The following is a 21,980-nucleotide window of genomic DNA, read 5'->3' on the forward strand; positions in this document are numbered from 1 at the left end:
CCTAAAAAAAAGGGGGGGGACAAAGACTAAATGCATTCTTCTGGAAGTATCTTTTCTTCCCCCAAATGACATTCCTGACCCTTACCCTTGGTAATGCATGTAGCTAAAATTCATTCAGTTTCACTACTGTAGAGTCCTTCAAGGTAGAAGTATAATACGATTCACCCATTCTCTGGTGATGGACACGGCTTCCAATTTTCTTCTTTTACCAGAACCCTTGTACACGCCACCTGGCCCTCAAGTACAGGAGTTTCTCCAAGGCAGTGGTTTGCCAGTTTGGGCATGCACCTGATCCCCTGAAGAGCTTGTTAAGTGGCCCCATCCCCACGTCTGAGTAGGTCTAGGCTGAGGCCCAAAAACTGCCTACAAAGTTCCCATGAAATCCTGGGAACACAATTTAGAAGCACTGCTCCAGGAAAAAGGAATTACTGGGACAAAGGTACATGCATCTCTAACTGCATCTAACTTAGATAATCCCAAAGTTATCACACCAAGTTAGACTCCTACTAGTTGTGTGTAAGCACTCCAATTGTTTCTTACCTCCCAAACAACAGATTCTGCCAGATTTTTACACTGCTGCCAACCTAATGTGTGTGAAACTATATATCCTTTTCTTCCTAATTTGCCCTTCCCTAATTACTAATTAAGTTGAAAATCTCTGCATTCGGGATTCCTCTTTTGTGAGATGCCTACTGGGGTCCTTTGCCCATTTTTCTATTTTTACTGATTTGCCAGTTACCCTTCTGAATACTAATCTTTTATCAGTAATATGTACTGAAAATGCCTATTCTCACTTGTGACTTCTCTATTCACTTACTTGATGGTTTCTTTTAATAAATACAAGTTATCAATGTTAATAATGTCAAACATATCAATCTTTTATCTTATGGTCTGCACCTTCTATGATTTGTTTTAGAACCTCTTGTCTGTATCAGAATCCTACAACTATTGTCCTACCTTGTCTTCTAGAAGTTTCACAATTTTGATGTATTTAAGCCTTTGATGGGCCTATAGTTGATTTTTTTTTTTAATGATGTGATTTAGAAATGTATCCCACTCTCAAGGAGCTTTGTATTTGGTAAAGACCACACTTACAGCCCACAGCCAACTATAACTTTTGGGAGGATACAAAAAGTGCCCCAAGTGAAATACTGATTAGGTGTTAACCACTCACTCCTTCATTGAAATTTATTCTGCTCTCTTATTGGGGCAAGCGAAAACATGAAAATTTGAAATATGAAAAATACAAAAACAAAAATAGGAAAAATTTCAATGTGAAATTAGACTATGATCCCCAACCTACCACATCCCAGGAAGAATCCTCAAAAAAACCCCAAAAACTCAATGTGATGTCTTTCTAAAAATACAGAGAATTAAGCACCGGAGAAAGTGTGGGAAAACTGCTGCTCTCAATAGTATCAGCTGGGATATAAATCTATACACCTTTCCAGAAGTTAATTTTTTGCTCTCTCTCCACACAAGCATGTGCACGTGCACACACACATAGTCTTATAATAGGTATATTCTTTGAGCTATCAGTGACTCTACAGGAAATAACTGGACAAAATATGTATTTAAGGATATTCAGCATGAAACTCTTTATAATACAAAAATTATAAACAACCTAATATCCAGTGACACAGGATGGGCTAGAGCCTGTCCGTACATGGGAGCGTGGTGCAGATTACAGTGCATTAACGTGAAAAAATGTTCACAATATTCCAGTAACTAACCAAAGCAGTCAACAAAATGCACATATAAATATTAATTTATTCATAAACATTTATAAAGGGCCTTGGGTGTGCCAGGTACCAAGGAAGTCACTGGTAAGCAAAAAGAGGTCTATTCCCTGAATCCAGGAGCTTGTGAGCTTTGCTAGGAGACAGACCAGATACATGACTTCAAGTTATTCTGGCTGGGACAGTAAAGGCACACATGTTTTAAACACAGAGACAGTTCACAGGTGTGTATGTGTAATATACCCAGCATCAAAGAGAACACATGCACCCAGCTCTATGGACAACCAGCTACTGGTAAGAGGGAGAAGACTCAGAGCAAACACCTTGTGAGGAACTGAAGTGCATCTATCTTCTGCAAAAAGGCTCTGGGGAGAATTTTAAGAAATGCAGTGTAGTTATGGAAAGTCACACACTGGAAGAAAAATGTGAGACATTGCAGAACCACAGCAAAAGAACTGGGACAAACAGCTTCCATTCCTGCCAATTCAAAACTGAGACTGACCACATAACAAGACCAAGCTCTTGAGCAGATGGCCATTCTTCTAAGGGCCTACACTTTTCCCTTTCCCTGCTATGTTTGTGTCGAACAAATAATAATAAGGCTCCCGAGATACGAAATTATCTCACAATTGGGAGAGGCTCAAAGGATTCTGACATTATATGCTCATTTCTTTTTAAACTTCTGCACCAAAGATCAGTGAAGTGATGAGAGTCATTAATTTCAAAGGGAAAATTTTTAACTTTGAAGCACAGCTATCACACACTACCTCAATCAAGAGATCAAAGTTAACATTCACGAGTGATGAGACATATCTGCATCATGTAGGTCCCAATACGAGACTGAGAAGGGCACAACTTCATCACCATGGTATTCCTGCCAAAAAGCTTCACCTTCACTTTACTCATGAAAGGACATCAGACAAATCCAAAACATCAGACAAATCAAAACATTCTACAGAATAACTGACCAGCACTCTTCAAATGTATAAAGGTCATAAAAAATAAATAAAACCAAAAGGAGCTGTCACGGACTGGAAGAGACTAAGGAGACCGAGTACCGTACAGCAATGTGGGATACTGCACTGGGTCCTGGACCAGAAAAAGGACCTGGTGGTGAACCTCAAACTCTCCAGAAACTGTCTGGTTTTGGTAACTGCACTATGGACGCATAAGATATTCATAAAGCGATGCTGGCTGAAAAGTATACAGAAGCTCTCTGAACTATGTTAGCAATTTTTTTGCAATTCTCAAATTATTTCAAAGTGTAAATTGTTTGCAAATCATTTCATATAAACAATACACAAAGGTATGAGATGAATCACTCATTACCTGTAACATAAAAATAGGCTTCATCCTCCAGAAATTGTGCTTAAAAATTCCAATATTTGCAAACAGGGCTTATGCTGGAATAAACTGTAATTATTTCATAAAAGTCTGTAATTGCGATAATGTAAAAAATACAGTCATTTTCCTAGGGTACTGAAATCTCTCCAGATAAATGGCCTAATTTATTTTCCCCCTTAATCTTTTTTTAATTCAATTCAACTTACATTTATTTAACATCTACTATGGCTACATAACTGCTAGAGCCTGATAATATAATTTTGATATATAAGAAATGAACATTTTAAAACACAACAGAGAAAAGCATAGAGTAACAAAACTGTAATAATTTTTCACTCCTATACAACCTAGCAATGAATACAGACACCTTTTTAGTGCAAATGTCAGTAAGACAGAGGACACTCACAGCTTACATGAATCCCCTTCAATAATAAGTAGTTTTGACCTCTAGATTTATCTCCAAAAATTATCCTTGGAAATGCCAAAATGACTGTCTCCAAGAAACACTACACTTCTAGTCCTTTATTTTTACTTTTTTTTTTTTCATTTAATCATTATGGTTTTGGTGCACTGCTATTTTTAACACAAATTTAAACCACCCAATTTTCGGAGTGGCAGGGAAAAGTTTACACTGGTATAAACCCATGGAGCTTACTTACTCTCCTAAGAGATCAAAGGTAATCGTGTATGGCCATGGGTGTCAAAGTGTGACCTCGGAGCCCACAGCTTCAGCATCACCCAGAAGGAGCTGGTCAGCAACGCAGATTCTCAGCTCCAGTCCACACCTGCTGAGTTAGAGGCTCCGGGCATGCTGAGCAGTTGTGTTTTCACACACTCTCCAGGTGACTCAGCTGCACCTTCACTTTGAGAACCACTGATGGAAGCAGAAAGACTGGCCTGGGAGTCAGGAAGCCTGATTCTAATCCCTGCTCTGCCACTAATCTCTGAGAGAGATTACTCAGCTTCTGTGGGGGCTCAGCCTCCTTACAGGACGACCACGGAACTGGAATAGATCACCGCCACACGCCTCAGACCAAGACTTGATCGATCTGGGAAGGCAGTCCCTCCTATAAGGCCTAAAAGTGAAATGATCACCCAAGGATTTCCCCACATCTTTCTTTTTCATCAAAATGAAACAATCTAAATTTCTTCTTTCCCTCAACTGGTCTCTGAATCACATTCAATGTATCTTAAAAGAAGGGGTGCCTGAGTGGCTTAGTTGATTAAACTACTGACTCTTGACTTTGGCTCGGGTCATGATCTCAGGGTCCTGGAATGGAGCCCAGACTTGGCTTCACACTCAGTGGGGCGTCGGCTCCAGGATTCTCTCTCCCTCACCCGCCTCACTCCCATTCATGCATGTGCTATCTTCAAAAGACAAACGAATAAATAAATAAATTTATAGGGGTGTGTGTGTGTGTGTATTTTGTGTGTGTGTGTATAATGTCTTATTTAGATAAAATTGTGTTTGCTTTAGCAAAAGCAATACAAATGCTGACTTTACTGTTGCCTATTTATTCAAATAAACAAGTCTGTATGGCAGAAATTCCACATAACAAAATCTCCAAGAAATCCAGCTACTATAGACTGAATTGTGTCCTCCCCCAAAACTCATATGTTAAATCCCTAATCCCCATTGCAATGGTATTTGCAGGTGTGACCTTTGAGAAGGACCTAGATTTAAATGAGATAATGAGAGTAGGGTCTCCATGATGAATCAACATCCTTATAAGAAGGAGAGAAGAGTCCTGAGTTCCTCTCTCTGCCATGTGAGGACACAGCAAGGAAGGGGACATCTGTAAACCAGGAAGAGTCCTCACCAGGAACCAGCGCCTTGATCCTGGACTTCATGCTCAGAGCTATGATAAATAAATTTCTGTGGTTTCCGCTCTCCGGGCTATCCTATTTTGTTCTAGCAGCCGAGCTAAGACAATCACTCAAATGTCCCCTCTGGTATGGGGTTGTAACACACCAGGTTATAGCTCAGAACTATGCCCCCAACCCTGCACAAAGAACATGTATGATCTGACCACAGAAAGTATTTAACAAGTTTGAAAATAAAGAATTTTAAAATGTATAGAACTAGATACTTCCATTACTGCGTAAGAAAAACAGCTTAATTTCTTCTCCTGTTCGTAGATTTATGAACTGGGATTCTTCTCACCTCTGTGATACCTAAAGAGACTTGTCATACAAAACCCTTCTCTGAGATGTGGGAAAGAGGGAGAGTCTAATTTACAAAGGTCAGAGAATTCTCCTCTAACAACAGGAACCCAATTAAAGTCAATGCTGGGGGAAAGGCCCCATGGAGCAAGTGAATGCCAGCTAATCCTGGGACCTAACTCAAACCCTGTATCCTGAGCGCCCTCACCCAGTCTGCTCCCAGGCCGTGAGACATCCCTTTGCTCTGTGCATCAGCACGTTAGCACTCAGGAAAACGCACTCTATTTGTTTCTGTATCTGCCTCCTCACGCAGATCCTGAAATCACAGTGCGTTGCCAACACCGGCACCTACGGTGGTGTCTGGAAATAAGCAGGGACCACTGTTTGCTCACTTCACGTTGCTGAATGCCAGTGGAACTCTGCCCTACCTTACAGATTTTCTGAAAATCCGAAATTACAGTTTTTAAAATACAGTTTTAAAGACACTGTACAGTTTTTAAAATACAGTTTTTAAAAACGCACCAGTGGCAACTGCGTTATCAGCAACAATCACACTTGCCTCAGAGAAAGACCAGCTGCTGGAGAACCTTGCCTTACTGTTTGTCAGACACGTCAACAGGAGTTAGGCACCTCGAGTGCGAGGAACTTGCAGAATGCGTAACTAACACTTGAGATTTGAATTCTGACACTAACTTTGGTCACATTAATCTGGGCTTTAAGTGGAAAAAAGGGAAGAGTTAATCCCTACTCTACGAGACTGCTGTGCTAACTGAAGCATGTGGAGTACACACCAGAAATGATGTTCTAATCAATGCGTCGGTGCCCTTCCCGGCCCGGGGTCCCTGCCCGCCCCAACTCCTCGCCGCAGAACAGGTGCGTGCGGTGACTAGCCCCACCAGCGCTGGCTGTGAAGCTGCAAGGCCGTCACCATCAGGCCTATGACTACCTATAATACCGAGAAATCCTACACGTGTGTCCACGGGCGCCCTTCCCGTTCTTGAACCCCCCAGGGAAACAGAAGGGCTATTCGCAACTCCTCACACCCCACAGGGGTCCAGAGCTCCTGGGCCACCTCCCCTGGACTCATCTCCCGAAAACGGGCTGGCACACTCAGGGCGTGCTCTCTGGCTCAAAGAGGTGCGTGTCTACCCGGGCAAAACTCGCCGCCGCAAGCAGCCATGCGCCGCAGCCCGGGCCTCCCCCTGGCGTCCGGAGACGCCGACCGCGAGGGGCCCGGGACCCTCCAACTGCGGTGGCGCTGCTCTCGGTCCCCAGCCGCCCGCCCAGCGTCCTTAACGGAAGGCGGCGCGGGTGGCAGCGGCGCATCGGTGCATCTGGGGGTGACCTGGGCGTGGGCGGGCGGAGGAGGAAACCACCGCCCAGACCATAAACCGACACCTCCGCAGCCCCGCGCCGGGGCAAGCCGGGCGGTAAGAAGCGCCCCGCTGCGTGCAGGGGTGCTGACAGCCGGCCCCGCGGGGCGGTCGAGGCCCGCCGGCCGCGCGAGCCCGGCCGCAGACTGCGGCGCAGAGAGCGGGGGAGGGCGGGAGCGGAGGCCGGGCGGCGGCCAGGCCGCGGGCGGCGGGCGTGTGCCGGGCGAGGCTGGGCGGCGTCGGGAGGGACCGGCGAGCGGGGAGGGGCGGAGGCGGGGGGAGGGGGGAGGAGGAAGAGCGAAGGGCCCTGGCGGGGCTCCCGGCGCCCAGCCGCCCGGGCCCGGGCCCTCAAGCCACCGCCCCCAGGCCCTGCGCTGACGCTGGACGGTCCCCGCCTCCAAACCCCCCGCCCCGGCCAGAGAATAACTTACCTGTTTGCCGACGGAATCGCTCCTGCTCGCCTCTCTGACTGACTCCTCCGGCTCACCGTCTTCCCTCTGGGAGGAAGGGGAGGGACTTCCTGTCTCTCCTCGGAGCGACTTCCGGCGGCACCCAGGTCGACTCCGTGGTGGACCGAGCGCCGGACACCATGACCAAAAAATAGGATCCCGGAACTTGTTTAGCGAAACCCACATCGGGTTCCGTGTCTCTGCCCCGAGTGGCCGGGAGACCCGGGGGCTGCCTTAGCTTCAGTCCATCAGCTCTTGCCGGAAGTCACTCCGAGGTAAAAGCGGAAGTCCACCCCCTCCTCGGCAGAGGAAAGCGGAAGGGTGGAAGAGTCAATCTAAACAAGGGGAGATGCGCGTCAGGCTTGCGGGCCCGGCGGGTCTGTCCTGGAGGCCCCCCGGGATTTTCAGAGCGTCCAGAGCGGGAAGGCCCCGGCCGGTCTTGCCTCCTCCCTACCCTAGCCGTCCCCACTCCGCCCCTTCGCTCGCTCGCCATAACAAGCCCCGAGGGCTGCGACGGGGGGACGGACGCGGCCCGGCTGGAGCGGGAGGGCCGGGGCCTGCGCGGGCCAGCCGCCGGTCGTCCTCCGCCTTGGCCCGGTGCGGGGGCCTCCCGGCGCCTCCCTCTTCTCAAGGGGCGAGGGTTTGGGGCTGGGCTGGGCGCGTGCGCAGCTCCAGCTTCGGAGGAAAGCTCGGGTGACTCCAGGGAGGGATCCTCGAAGTCACAGACCCTGGGAAGCCACGAGCGGAGTTCCGACACTCACGGGGAGGCCGGGACGCGGAACGTGGTGGTTCCCCAGTTTGGCAGGAAGGGCTGAAAAGTGCTTGGTGCTTGAGACGTTCCCGCGCGGGCCGCGTTTAGACACCTTAAGGGCACAGCATAAATACGGTTGGAAAGCCGGCATAGCGCGGGGCAGTCGTCCCGGCCCCCCCTGCCCCCGTGCGGGGTCGTGCGCAGACCTCCGGGCTAGAACCCTTGCCTTGGAAACTCAGCCTGGCAGGGGAGACCGCAGCTTGCCAAGTGCGGTGGCAGAGACGTTGTATAACGCAATGGGCAGGGATCCACCTTGGGATCGGAGTGTGAAGATGCCGTTTGCTGTTTGCCACCTGTGAAATGATTTGTATTTAGCTAACTTTAAGCAAATGGGATTTTAAAATTCCGGCCTTATGATTATGGTGTTAGGCTTTCTAAACCAGATCATCTTTCAAGGTCAAGTCCAGCTCAGTTCTGGTTTTAAAATGCAAATATTGGGTTCATGGTAACAAGTTGAATATTTTTAGAGGGGCGCTTGGATGGCTGGGTTGGTTAAGCATGCCTTGGGCTCAGATCATGGCCAACATTTACTGGGTGAAAACATTACTGGTAATAGATAACTAATAAACCAGATTCTTTCGCCAAAGAGTTCACTTGAAAATTACTTAGAATTTACTTGAAAGTGTAGTACTTATCATCTTGTATTGTCTGTTTTGACAGTGTTAGTCTTGGATGACATGGCGATACCTCTCCAAATGCCAGCAGTAGCTAGTGCAGTTCTCCGTATGGATTAGGCATCCCGACTGGTCTTTGGGTGATCGATCTACCTTTCTTACCTTGGGGGTTTAGTTAACATGTCCTTTTTCTTTCTTGAACACTGAAATAAAATTCAAGTTTATTTTTCATTTTTACCATCCATTATTTTGCTGAAACAGGTCTTTACATCATAATGGGACTTTAAGGAAGACAGTTGGACCTCGTTTTACTTGTGTGTAAATTTGTGATGGTGTCTGTTTTCCCTAATTTAAAAAAATGCAAGGGGGCGCCTGGGTGGCTCAGTGGGTTAAGCCGCTGCCTTCAGCTTAGGTCATGATCTCAGGGTCCTGGGATCGAGCCCCGCATGGGGCTCTCTGCTCGGCGGGGAGCCTGCTTCCTCCTCTCTCTCTGCCTGCCTCTCCGCCTGCTTGTCATCTCTCTCTGTCAAATAAATAAATAAAATCTTTTAAAAAAACGCAAGAATAATAGATTTCATTTCTTTCATACAAGGTGATCATTCACACTCAACTAGAATTTGGATAACACTTCATTTCTGACCTCTCTTTTTGCTTTATAATGTTTTATTTGACATTTAAAAGTACAAAATATTCCAATGTTTCCTTCAACCAAATTCTATAATTATGTGCTTCATTTTTTATGCATATTTTTCCAGAGCCATTTGAAAATAGATTGCAAGCATGATGGCCTTTTACCCCTACACATGTCAGTAGTGTACATTTCCTAAGAACATGGATAGGTGCTTAGATAGCAATACAGTTATCAAACTCAAGAAATTAATGCTAATATGATGCTCTTATTTAATAAGCAGACCTTACTCATATTTTTGCACCCATTTTTTTATTTTGTTACCTTTATTATGTAATTTGGATTTCCAAAAGAGGTCACAAATGAAGCACAAAATAAGTCACAGCAGGAGACCTTAATCTCTTTATGTTAATTTCATTAAGTGTCATTGATTAAAAAGAAGAGATTTCCAGAATGGATAAAAAAAGAATATTTGGGGCCCATATGCTGCTCACAGAGATGTTTGTTAAAAATTATCTCTTTGCATGTGTACTGGCCTCCAGGTGTTTCTGATGGAGCAGAGATCATTCAGCTCTTTCCTCCCTTGCATGTTTCCCTATGTATCATGTCATTTTTCTCTCGATACTTTCACATTTTTCTCTTTATTTTTGACATTCAGTGATTTCGTTATGATGAGCCTCACCATATTTCTTCATATTTAACCTGCTTGGTGTTTTGTGAGCTTTTAACATCTGTAAGTTTACGTATTTCACCAAGTTTGGGAAACTGGGGGTTATTATTTCTCCAAATACTTCTCTTCCCCATTCTTTTTCTCCTGAACTCCAATCAAATATATATACACCTCTTGCTACTATATATATACGACTCACTGAGGTTTTGGCTTTTTTCTTTTGTTTTCATTCATTCTTTTTTTTTCTCTCAGACTTTCAGATTGAATAATTTCTATTGATCTATTTTCTGTGTTCCCTGATTCCCATATAAACCTGCAGTCTTAAAACATTTTTTTCATACTACCCTGACAAGTGCAGCTGTTGTCCCTGATGTGACAGAGTGCCTATTCCCAGTATAAACAGAGCAACACGTGTGTCTCCTGATTCTTCTATGTTCTCTCCAGTTACCTGGTAAATGCAGCTAGGGATTTTTTTTAATTTCACAGATTGCATCTTTGGGGTCTAAAATTTCTATACAGTTATGTCTTTCTGTTTCTCAGATGAGATTTCCTATTTGTTTATTTTGTTTTGTTTTTATTTTTATTTTTTAAAGATTTTATGTATTTGACAGAGACAGATATGGCGAGAGAGGGAACACAAGCAGGGGGAAGGAGAGGGAGAAGCAGGCTTCCGTCTGAGCAGGGAGCCCGATGTGGGGCTCCATCCCTGGCATCATGACCTGAGCCGAAGGCAGACATTTAACAACTGTGCCACCCAATGCTCCTACTTTTTGAAGGCATATTTTCTTTTTATGTACTTGAGCAAAGCTGTAATAGCTGCTTTGATATTTTGCCTATGAATTCCAACATATAAATCATTTTGGGATTAATCATCATTAATTTTCTCTTTTTTCCTGATTGGGAGTCATGTTTTCCTCTTTTTTAACTGTTGAGTAATTTTGAGATGTATTACGGACATTTAAGTAAATATAGATATTATCAATTCAGTTATGTCCCTCTGAAGAGGTTGTTTGTGGTTGATAAGGATTTAACAGGCAGTTACTTTGGCTGTCCTCATACTCTACACCTTAACTCGTTTGTTAACGATGGCAGCTGAAACCGTCAGTTCCCTCAGCCTTAGCTGGGATGCTTGAGTCTGCTTCACACATGCATAGTTCAGAGGTCATCTGGCAATTTAGGCAAAGTGTACAGAACTTGGTGTTCTCCCTTTGTGACTCCTCTTTCCGGAACCTCCCTCCCCTCACTTCACACTAGGGTAGTAAATCTGAGCTCTGCCTTCTGGTTCTTTAAGTGGAGCTTTTGTTTTGTTTTCTTTTGTTTTTAAAGATTTTATTTGAGAGAGAGAGAAAGAGAATGAGTGAGAGAGAGGCCGCAACAGGGGGAGTGGCAGAGGGAAAGGGAGAAGCAGGCTCCGTGCTGAGCAGGGAGCCCGATGTGGGGCTCAGTTCCAGGACGCTGGGATCAAGATCTGAGCCAAAGGCAGATGTTTAACCAGCTGAGCCACCCAGCACCCCTAAATGGGGTTTTAAATAAAGTTTAGTTGGCCTCTTTTATTTGATTATTACTATTTAAAATTTGAAAGAAAGCATTGGTCATTTTTGGTGACTAATCCTTTTTGCTGACTAATTTAACAGTGTCATTTAAAGTTCTAATTTCCTTTAAATTAACATGTTCTGCCATTGCATTCAAATGCCTACCTACAATAACAGTCGGAATGTGCTACGAACACTTAGCCACCCACACTAGAATTTTAAATCTACATTCTTTTTGAATGCTGTTTTGGTGAATTTCAATGTGGGAGGTGAGATGATTTCAAACTTCACATTTTCTATCATAGTCAAAGGCATAATTTTTCTGACATCTTTTTTCATTCTGGATAAGAAATTATACTAGCATAATGTTTTAAATAAAATTTTTCCATGTAACAAAAATGTTTTTCTGTTCAATCTATCTAAGCTAAAAAAGCCCAGAAGCATTTATTTACTTACCATAACTGTTAAGAAATTACATTCATTATACCCACCGGCTGTTCTCTTCCATATCATGCTGGAACAGAAAGAGTAGATCGCTTTGCTTCAGAAAATCTCCTGCATTTCTCTTTGAACTTCATCAATTGTTTGAGCCTTTGGACAGCTGAGCAAAATATAGAATATACCCAGCCTAGCTTCTGCCTCCCAGAGCTTGCATCCTCAAGAGGAAAGTTCTTTTCAATGCAGTAAGGAGGAAGAGTATCTTTCTTAAGTGTCATGAGCTCTGCAGAACAGAACGTGGATGTAGAGTGGGCCAGGGACGAACAGAAATGACGTACAAGGACTAGGACTTGGTTTCCGTTTGCTGCTTGCATGAAAGGCATTGGTATTAAAGGCAGGAGACGTAACTGCGTTAGATTTGACAATGAGTACATTATCACGGAAATAAATACCTCATCTTATATAATCGAGAACTCAAATCCTTATTTAATTCTTTAGCTATTACATGATCAATTAATATTAAATTGAAAAATAACATTAAAAAACAAAAGCTGGGTGATGTTAAATACATTTTAAACTAGATACTTAAAATAGCATTTTAAGCATTAGTATTTTTAGCACTAATAGCATTAGTATTTAAAAGTCATTTGGCCCTATCATAAAATGGTATTTGAGGACTTGTTTTTTAAAGTGGAAGTAGCTATCAGTAGAAGTGAGAAGCCAAACTGAATAGCATTATCTTCTTTTTTTTTTTTAAGATTTTATTTATTTGACAGAGAGAGAGAGATCACAAGTAGGCAGAGAGAAGAAGGGAAGCAGGCTCCCTGCCCAGCAGAGAGCCCGATGTGGGGCTCGATCCCAGGACCCTGGGATCATGACCTGAGCTGAAAGCAGACGCTTTAACCTACTGAGCCACCCAGGTGCCCTGCATTATCTTCTTTTGTGAGCTTCCTTCTTTTAACACTTCTGAGAAATTTGTCGAGTGCATATGGTGGGCTTGGCACCGTGTTTAGTACAGTCTTTCAACCCAGCGGGTTCATCGGCACGTGGGAACAGCACATCAGCATGGCCCAATTTTGTGATTGCTCAAGAGAAATCTTTTGTGCAAATCAGTCTACTGATTTTGAAATGCTGGCATCCAGTTCATAACTACTTAGGACATTGTGAAGGCCACATGAAACATGGTGAATGGCACCTTGAGCTCACGGGCTGCTCTCCTGTGGCCCCTGAATTAAGGCAGAACCCTTATGAAGACACAAGGAGTGCTGCCCAGCAGGGCACACACAAGCCATTCTCAGTCAATGGCACCTCTACGTGATTTGTTTTAATGCCACCTAGGCACCCTACGTGACTTGTTTTAATGAGCCTTTCCCCAGCACTGGCTGCTCCCAAGACAGTTTCCGCTAGAAAAAACATGAGAGGAAGAGCATCGAGACAGAAGTGCATGCAGGGGGACAGCAGGCCTACCAGAGGATACTCAGAAAATGCGGCTGCAGGCTCAAAAGGAAGATTTCAGCAAGCAATACTGAGCATCTGCTGGGACAGGCGTGTTTCGGGGCCATACGTGCGTGGGAAGGGGCTGCCATTTATGTAGAGACTGGCAGGGGCTTTCACAGTAACCCCGCAGAAGTTAGGCAGGATTTGGCTTTCAGGCCATGGGAAGTGACAGTGCAAATGGAAGTGGTGGCTTCTGAAATGGAGTCCGCTGATTTTGATATTAAACTGGATTTGAAAGAGAGAGAAGTGTCAAAGAATAAAGATTCCTATGGTCCATGTACCAGATCAGGGACACTGTAGGTGAAACAGGTGTGGGAGGATGGATAAAAGACTGGTTTCCATTCTAGGTGAGTCGAGTCTCAGATAGGAAATAAACAGGCGGACCAGGGGTCCAGTCCTTAGTAAAGGGGCTGGGTGGGGTGGGCCGGGAGTCCCAGGCATCTGAGCTGAGAAAGGGATGTGCAGTGAGCATGGGGAGGAAGAAGAGGCCAACACCAAGTCCTCTGTGTGTCCTTGGCCCACTGTCCTCCTCCAGGTGCAAGCGCAGAAAATGTGTGTCACCAGCGAGGCTCTTGCACTGTGCACACACACTCACACGTGTTTCCGGGCTGACACACTGAGTGCAGTTACATTGCTCAGAACTGCTCACAATATATTTTACAAACAACTTTTGTTAACTCACTAATATGAACACCCTTTTAAGAATATAAATTGGCATCCTAAGCCTCTTGCAATTGGTTCTTGGGAACTTTGTCAAATACATCAGGTAGGTCCCACGAAATCCAAAATGTCACATGATGCAGCCCACTCTGGCGAGCGTGAACCAAGCTTAATAACGGAATACCCAATACCCGTCAATACTCCACAAACAAACAGGAATCGATCTTCCCATGCAGCAGAGGAAAAGTAGATCATTGATGATACCCCCGTAAGACTCCTACCTCATTTGAGTCCCATTTCTTTTTTAAGATTTTACTTATTTATTAGAGAGAGGATGAGAACGGGGTGAGGAGCCGAGGAGAAGCAGGCTCCCCACTGAGCAGGGAGCCCAGTGCGGGGCTCGATCCTAGAACTCCAGGATCATGACCCGAGCTGACGGCAACTGCTTAACTGACTGAGCGACTCGGGCTCCCCTTGAGTCCCACTTCTGAGACAAGACTCAGGGTAAGCTGAATCACAGGCCCTATAGTGCAGCCCTTTTGGATGTGGTGTTGCAAATGTTAAAGCTGACATTCCAAGAATCCACAAAGAGATTAAATGCGTTAGGCTTTGATTTTATTTGTAATCATAAGAGAAACATTTTTAATAAACTCTTAAGTTCTCCATTAATGTGATTTAAGTAATGACTTTATAAAGATTGAATTGATTTGTTTACATACACTCGACTGTAGAAAAATTACATTCTGTCTGTTTGTTTGTTTACACCGTCAAATGCAATCTAGCCAAACAAGATGGTTAACTAAAATGATTACTGAATGCAGCATTCGCTGATGGCTTTAAATTTAGAACCTGTTACTGGTGTTGCGGCTGATTAGATTTGTTCTCTATCTAAAACTGATGCTATTAAAAGCTTTAAGCAATTTAGATGTAGTCACTAAGTAAAATTCCAACAAGGTGAGAGAAATTCTATCAGAATTGATTCCGCGGTGGTGACTTTATATGTGCACAGATGTTGGCGGGGGCGGGGAGGGGTTCAGTGATGGGGTAGCAAGAAAGAAAAGGGTGCAGGAGGGGTGGTCAGTTGGCATCAATCCAAGAGAGGTAAAGAGCCTTGGAATAGAAAAAGTACTGATTTTCACACAGGGAATCCCAAATGGCCTAAGGATATGACTATTGCTTGTTTCTGTTTCAGAACTTCCAAGAAGCAGGCAAAATAAATGAAGGGAAAGCAAGAGGTTAATATGGCATCATGCTTTAGTTATTCCTCTACAAACGAACCCACAGGGAACTCCTGGTAGCCAGTGGTGGGACCAAGAGTTTTACTAATAAAAGGAATGTGTGGTAAGAGCAAGGATAATCTACACACTGTGCCGAATGATGATGTATTATGAGTACCTTGAAGCTAAAAACCCACCACGGGGATCAGACCCATCAAGCTGCCAGGGAGGGTCTAATGAAAGAATTGTCCTTGTGCTCCAGGGAAAGAGTGAGTCCAATCCCGGGGCTTCTGCAGCCGGACTTGGGGAGATGTTGCAGGTAGTGGTGACTTTGGAAAAGTGTCCCGTGGGGACAGTATGCCATTTTCAATGGCTGTGCCTTTCAAATATTTTAGGACTGGTCCAAATGTCCTAAGACATTTTAAATGGGAAGGAAACATTATTTCCTGGACCTGAAGTTCTCTGAGTATTTAGATTCTGTTCCTCGCCAGGGGTGTGGGAGAGCGTATCTGTCAGTAGGTCAGATCTAAGCCAGAAGGTTCCCCTCATTATCAATGCAGCTTAGCCAGCTCTAGGAAAAAGGCAGCAAATAATTTGGATCCCTCTATGTAGTTCCACCTAGCAAAGAAGAAATAAAGAGAAACGCTGTTATTTCCATTCAGATGATGGGGGAAGGCAGTCTACAATGTAAATAGGAAGATTTGGTGATGTGAATTCAATCTCAAGTACGGAGCACGTGGGGAGGTGACGATGTGGAGACCCGGGGTTTGTGCAGTGAAGGACAGCCCCCCCCCCACAGGAATCCACTGACCTGTTGATTTTCTCATTCTGAGCGTGCTCCCCATCATCAACAGCGCCCAGTGGGAGCATCATCACACTCTTTTGGACGGTGTCCTGGAATATTCTGGCAATTGGTATGGTTGACCCATCCCGAATCATGTCTGGCTCTGTTCCAAACACTGAAGCACAGGGACAGAAGGCATTTGAATGAAATAATGACAAGACTACCCTAGTCATCTTCTCAAATGTAGTGCTTGTTTTATCTTTCCCCTTTTTCTTGTTTATTTAACCATTAAATTTGCTGCCTGGGGTAAGTAAGCTTCTTGATACCATGCAGTTTCTCTTCTAAAATAGTCAATAGAGTCAAGAAGAAAGCCATGGATGCATTCTTTACAATTTAAAAATTTTTTAAATAAAGTGTTTATTTTGAAGTGAGATTTTATAGAAAAGTTGCAAAAATAACACAGAGAGAATTCCCATATGTTCCTTACTTTACTTTCTGTGATGTTAACATCTTACGTAACAATCGTACAATTATACAGAACAAGAAGTTAACATTGGAATAATATTATTAACTCCATTCAGACCTTATTTAATTTCACCAGTTCTTCCCTTTATCCATTCCAGGATCCAATCCAGAATCCCACATTGCATTTTGTCACTGCTTCTTACTCTCCTCTGGTCTATGACAGTTTTTAATCTCTCCTTGTCTTCCAAGACCTTGACCCACTTGAAGAGTACTGATCAATTGTTCTGTAGTGTCCCTTTATTTGGGTTTGTTTGATACTTTCTCATGATTGGAAGAGGTCTTGCATTTCTGGCAAGAGCATTAGAATACAATGTACCTACTTTTATGGTTGCTTCGTGAATTAAATTATTTGGAAAGTGGGACTTCTTTGGTTTTGTAACCAGTAGACAAATAAACAGCTTTATTCAGCTATCACCTGAGTGTTGCAGTGTTTGTGCTCCACTGTCAAGGTAGCCCATGAAACAGTGTTAATAGACACCCGAGGGCCTAAGGAGCAATGACTTCAAACCGTGAGGCCAGAAGATGAGTTGTCAGTGACAGGAGTGGAGACACAAAACGAAATGAAGTCCCACAAGGTAACGTGCCATGATGCCCCGTCTTCTGTATCCGCAGAGTACAGTGTGAGTGTGAGTAAAGACTTTGTTGGAAGAACTGGTTTTGCACACGATAAACCAAAAGGTACCTTTCCTGCAAGAGTATTTCTGGACTTCACTGTTGACCTTGACATTTCAATCACACCTCCCTCTTCAGCTGGGATTACATTCACCTTCCTAATATCTTTTCTTCCTCTTTTCTTAACTTCCAAACTTCACTGGTAAAATACTGCTACAGCTGGGAGCAGTAGGAATGATTATGTAGAAAAGTGGGGCTCTAAGTCTTAGGCCTGTCCTCTAATTTTTAATGTCTCTGTCCTTTGTACAGATAACCCTGATAAAGTGTTAGTGCTCCCAGGTGGTCTGGACCTCCAACTCCAGCTCTGCTCTGTTAGGGATGTGCCTAAGGCCTCAGCTGCAATATAGTGCCAGTAGTCCCTAGAAACACGTGCAGGGTTTCCCGACCTGGCTTCTGGGGACACCCTGAAAGTCCCACTGCCTTTTGGAGGGTCCACTATGTTGCAGGCATTGGCAGTGTCACCTTTCTGCTGCAGAAGCCAGAGAGACTGGATTTTCCTTCACCCTGCCCAGCAGCCAGGACCCAGATGTGTGTCCTGTGCTCACCAACCACATGATTCTGCCCGGGACTTGGAAGCATATGCAGTCAAAACAGGCAACATCTGAGAAATTCCATAAGGCTCTGCTCCCTTCCCTACTTCTAGGGAAGCAGAGAGGCCCTGAAAAGACTACTGGTTCTAGAGTCAGATAGGCCCGAATTGAGTCCCTGTGTTTGATAATTTTATAAAATGAGCATCCGCAAGAAGCCTCTCTGTGGAAATCCCAGGTGGCCTGCCATGGGGCTGTTCATATCAGAACTGGGCCCCACGGAGAGTGCATTAAAGCCCCAAACCCTGTGAGGCTGGGTCCGTGGTTAGCCCCTTCCAGGGTGACCCTGACTCTTGGGGAACGGCCTGCCTTCACACAGTGGGTCTCACTTCCTGTTCCCTACCTCCTGCTGGCCCGCTGCCATGAAATCCCAAACCTCTCTGCGACCAAGAAGAACAAATCCCCACAGGGCAGCCCAATGTCAGCTTTGTTATCCCATTAAATTCGAGCTCCTTTTTTTTTAAATAAGAGTTTTGTTTTTTGTTTTTGTTTGGTTTCTTTCTGGTTTGGTTTGGTTTTAGAGAGGGAGAGTCGGCGTGCATGCGCGTAAGTGCCAGAGGGGTGCGGCAGAGGCAGAAGAGGGAAAGAATCTTAAGCAACTCTGCAGTGAACCCAGCCCAGAGCCCGATGTGGGGCTTGATCCCACAACCCTGAAGTCACGACCTGAGCTGAAACCGAGAGTCAGATGCTCAACTGACTGAACCACCCAGGCGCGCCTAGCTCCTTCATTTTTAACCCCAGATTTCCTATTCTTCCATGCAAACGCAGCTATGCCTTTTAAAGGACATTTTTATACGTTGGCCATCATTTCCATAAGTATCAGACGCTCACAAGTCCGTCATTTTGTCCCAAATTCAGGCTTCCAGATGTGAACCCAGCTTTGCCACTTCCACCTGGGTGCCCTTCATTCAGCAAATTCTTAAATCTCTTCCAGGCTTACTTAGTAAACTGGGGAAGGCTGTGGGGAGGGGTCAGGGGGACAGTGCCTCGGAAGAACCCTGGGTGGAGTTGCTGACAGTCTCCGGAGCCTGTCTGAAAAGGAGAGCCGAACGGAAATTCTGAATGAGCCTGCTTTGTCCACAGCCCCACCAGGCACCGCACCCTGGTCCCACTGAAAACTGTCAACTCGAGGTACCGCACGTCTAACCTGTTCTGATGGCTCTTTTTGCTGCAAGATACTGATTATCTTTAATATTTGCGATCCACGGCTGCAGTCCTAGCGTCATAGAAACAGCCATCTGGTTGGAACTGTTTCTTTTGGAGAATATATTTTCAAGATGCTGTTTCACCTGAAAAGGAACATTTTCAGTTATAAGAGAAAATTTCAAGTTATTCTCCCGTGCAGTGAATCAACAGCGGTCTTTGATCAAGAAACTGAAATCCCAGCCCAACAAATTTGAGCGTCGTGATTTTACCTTCATTCTCGCGGAGGGCTGAGTCAGCGGGCAGGGCCCCGGGACTGAAAGCTTTAGCTGTGAGAGAAACGGGTCTCCCTCCCTTTCCATCTCCAACCCCTAATACCCTCCAGTTCTCAGCCCTGCGCCCTCCCCATCCTGACCACAATGACAGACTGCTCATGTTTGGCAATTACGAAGCACAATACAACTTCTCCATTTGAACATCCCTCTTCTCAGACTTGTCAGTACCTTAATGACAATTTTGGAAATATTAGGCATTTGTTAATTCTTGAAAAGGGGAGGGGTGATTCCAAACCAAGCTATAAAGGAGCCTTTTGTCAGCCTCCTTCTCTGTCCCCTGGGCTGCATTCCAGTGGCCACTGTGGAAATCCTCCCAAGAACAACTCCCTACTCTGAAATTTCCCTCCCATTCATCCCTTCAACAAACATTTGTTGAATGCCTGTCACGTTGATAGGAACGGTACTAGGTGCCGGGAATACAGCTGTGAGCAAAACCGGGGTGGCAGGGGGGTCCCTGGCGAAATCCGTACGTTGTAAGAAAGAGAAACAACACATCCAAAACAGGAGGGAGGAAGGGCAGGAAACAGGGATGGACAGAGGGAAGGAGGTTGTTTTAGGATGTAATTAACGCTATAAAGACAGTAAAAGAGGTCACCGGGATATAGAGATGTGGGATGACGTATTCACGGAGCCCATTTATTCAGAGTGTACTTTCTGTTGAACTTGAGGTAAACTGATGATAGTTTGAGAATTTAGACAGAAAACCCCTTCCAGATAACATTTTCATTAAAACGGCTGCCTTCAGACTGTGGATTCCAGACACCAGGGCAAACCAGCTACACGTCTGAGCGTCTGCAGCCCCATCAGGCCACGGGCAGCGGGCTTCCCCATCTGCGCGTCAGCCAATCTTGCCCTGATGTCAACTGTTCAATGCAGAAACACTTCCCATCACTCCAACCGCAAACGATTATTTATCTGACGACTGAAATTGCATATAATTACAGACAGAGATTTTTACCGAACGAAAATTATATTGGTTTCTTGACATTTGTTCCAGTCCCTTTTCTATCGGGGAAAAAAATGGAACTTCAGCGCTAACAGCTGAACAGCTCACTGACTCCGGAGTGCGGCTGCAGGGAGAACCACGCACATCTGGTACCTGTTTTTCCACCACAGACGTATCCATGTGAGGGACCAGACGGATTGAAAATTTCCCTGTAACTTGGCCAGGGATGACTGTTTTAGCTCCAGGCTCATCAAAAGCACCCTCAATCCCATGGATTGAAAGAGATGGGTACCTCCAGAGGTGCATTAGAATCTCCTCCTGAGGGAAAACAAGATTATTTTACTACATAAGAGAAGGTTCCGTTAAAACTCTGTTGACCTGTGCCACCTGTATCACCCGTCTCGGCACATCTCTGACACCGCTCGTGACAAGTTAATTATCACCTTCCGTAGACGTGCCTGGACTGTAGCACAAGTCCTTCCCCTCCGGCCCCGAGTCCCTCTGCCGCCCCCGCCTGACCGAGCTGCTCCACGGACGCAGGCCCCTCGTCGCCTCAGCTCTGAAGTTAATAGATGGCAAAGGGGCTTTCAGAATTTGGGACTTGGTTAGAAACTTCTATCCCCAATCATCATGATGGTCAGTTGCACAGGAAAGGCATTCTCTTTTCCAGAAGGCTTCAAAGAACTCGGCATATGTTTGAGCTACTTTTCTTGCCTGCTATGGCCAAGGCAGAGCTGGTCGCAGGGAAGAGATCTATCACTTCTGTTGGGCATGATGTTCCCCCTCCTGGCACCCCCCAGAACGAGCATTAGCCGCCACACACCGTAGCAGGCACAGGATTTAAAAAGAAGAAGGGGAAAGAAAACATGCAAATTTTCCAGAAATGAATGCTTTGGGCTCTGGTTTTTTTACTACCCCAAGGCAGCCATGTAGCGACGTACAGATGAGCCCCAAAGGCTCTTAATTCTGTCTGCTGAAATGAACACTTAGAGGGCTCGGAGCTAGAAAAATCTCAGAGCGTTTTCATCTTTGAGCAGGTAGGAAGCACGGGCAGCCGAAGGCTGGCGTGGGATCAAGTCCAAGAAACTGACTTGGAAAATCACTTGGAACTGAGGGATGGCCGCCTGAGGCCAGTGCCGTTGGACCCCAGAGTAAGTTCTGGCTGCTCTAGACTGAGGGAGGTAAGTGGCCACGAAAGTGAAATTCTTCCTCCAAATGACCACCCACACTCAGTTCTGAGACGTGCAGATTCGCAGCCCATGGTAAATGTGGAATGGGAAAAACGGCCTTTATTACTGGCAGGCCTTCAGACTAGCCACCAGTTGTGACCATACCTTGGTGTCAAACAGAAATCTCTTAACCCGGCTGCTTCTGCGGTATTCTTCTAGGTCCAGATGGATGGCTTTGTACATTTTTCTCTCCTCTTCAGTAAGAGGCGCCACCTGGTCATAGATTCCGGGGATCAGAATGTGACCAGATGAGTCTACAAGACTACCTGCAAGGTACACAAGGGAAACAAAGCCAGGAAGAAGTTACGGGGGCGCTGATGTTCTGGGCCCTGAGCAGGACCGTGGGTGACTCTCCTGGGGCTGCAGTGGGCCTTGTGACAGGCCCTGGTCCCCTGGCAGAGCCACTGGCACCATCCCCACCTCCGAGGGGGTGGCTGGAGGAAGGAGCTGGTCTCCAGGCAGACTCAGGTTGAGTCAGACTCGTTCTAATGTCCACCTCATCAATGGAGAAAAGGAAACACACGGTAATCGGCTGGGACTTCCCTGCCTTATAGAAGTTCTCAGTGACACCTCCTGTGTTCTAAATAAGGTTCCTTTTGAACTTTCAGTTGATCCTGAGTTAAA

General features: G+C 45.3%; 2 protein-coding genes across 3 annotated transcripts in view; both read right to left on the minus strand.

Annotated features, from left to right (window-relative positions):
• The window catches only part of TSHZ1 (teashirt zinc finger homeobox 1), a 634,721-nt gene extending 627,550 nt beyond the window's left edge, over positions 1-7,171 (minus strand). The window contains exon 1 of one of the 2 annotated variants that reach the window (XM_044242800.1): positions 7,051-7,171. The gene's annotated coding sequence lies outside the window, so the exon portion shown is untranslated. The remainder of the gene's footprint in view (positions 1-7,050) is intronic. The other variant, XM_044242801.1, reaches the window with a different exon arrangement.
• A 7,340-nt stretch (positions 7,172-14,511) lies between these two features.
• The window catches only part of CNDP1 (carnosine dipeptidase 1), a 32,642-nt gene continuing 25,173 nt past the window's right edge, over positions 14,512-21,980 (minus strand). Inside the window, exons 9-13 of the mRNA XM_044242804.1 lie at positions 21,462-21,622; positions 20,281-20,445; positions 18,851-18,992; positions 15,947-16,094; positions 14,512-15,753 (exon numbers count right to left, since the gene is read on the minus strand). Coding sequence (XP_044098739.1) covers positions 15,687-15,753; positions 15,947-16,094; positions 18,851-18,992; positions 20,281-20,445; positions 21,462-21,622 — 683 coding nt within the window. The 3' untranslated portion in view covers positions 14,512-15,686. The remainder of the gene's footprint in view (positions 15,754-15,946; positions 16,095-18,850; positions 18,993-20,280; positions 20,446-21,461; positions 21,623-21,980) is intronic.

This window comes from Neovison vison, chromosome 3 (genome assembly GCF_020171115.1).
Source record: "Neovison vison isolate M4711 chromosome 3, ASM_NN_V1, whole genome shotgun sequence".
Lineage (NCBI taxonomy): Eukaryota > Metazoa > Chordata > Mammalia > Carnivora > Mustelidae > Neogale > Neogale vison.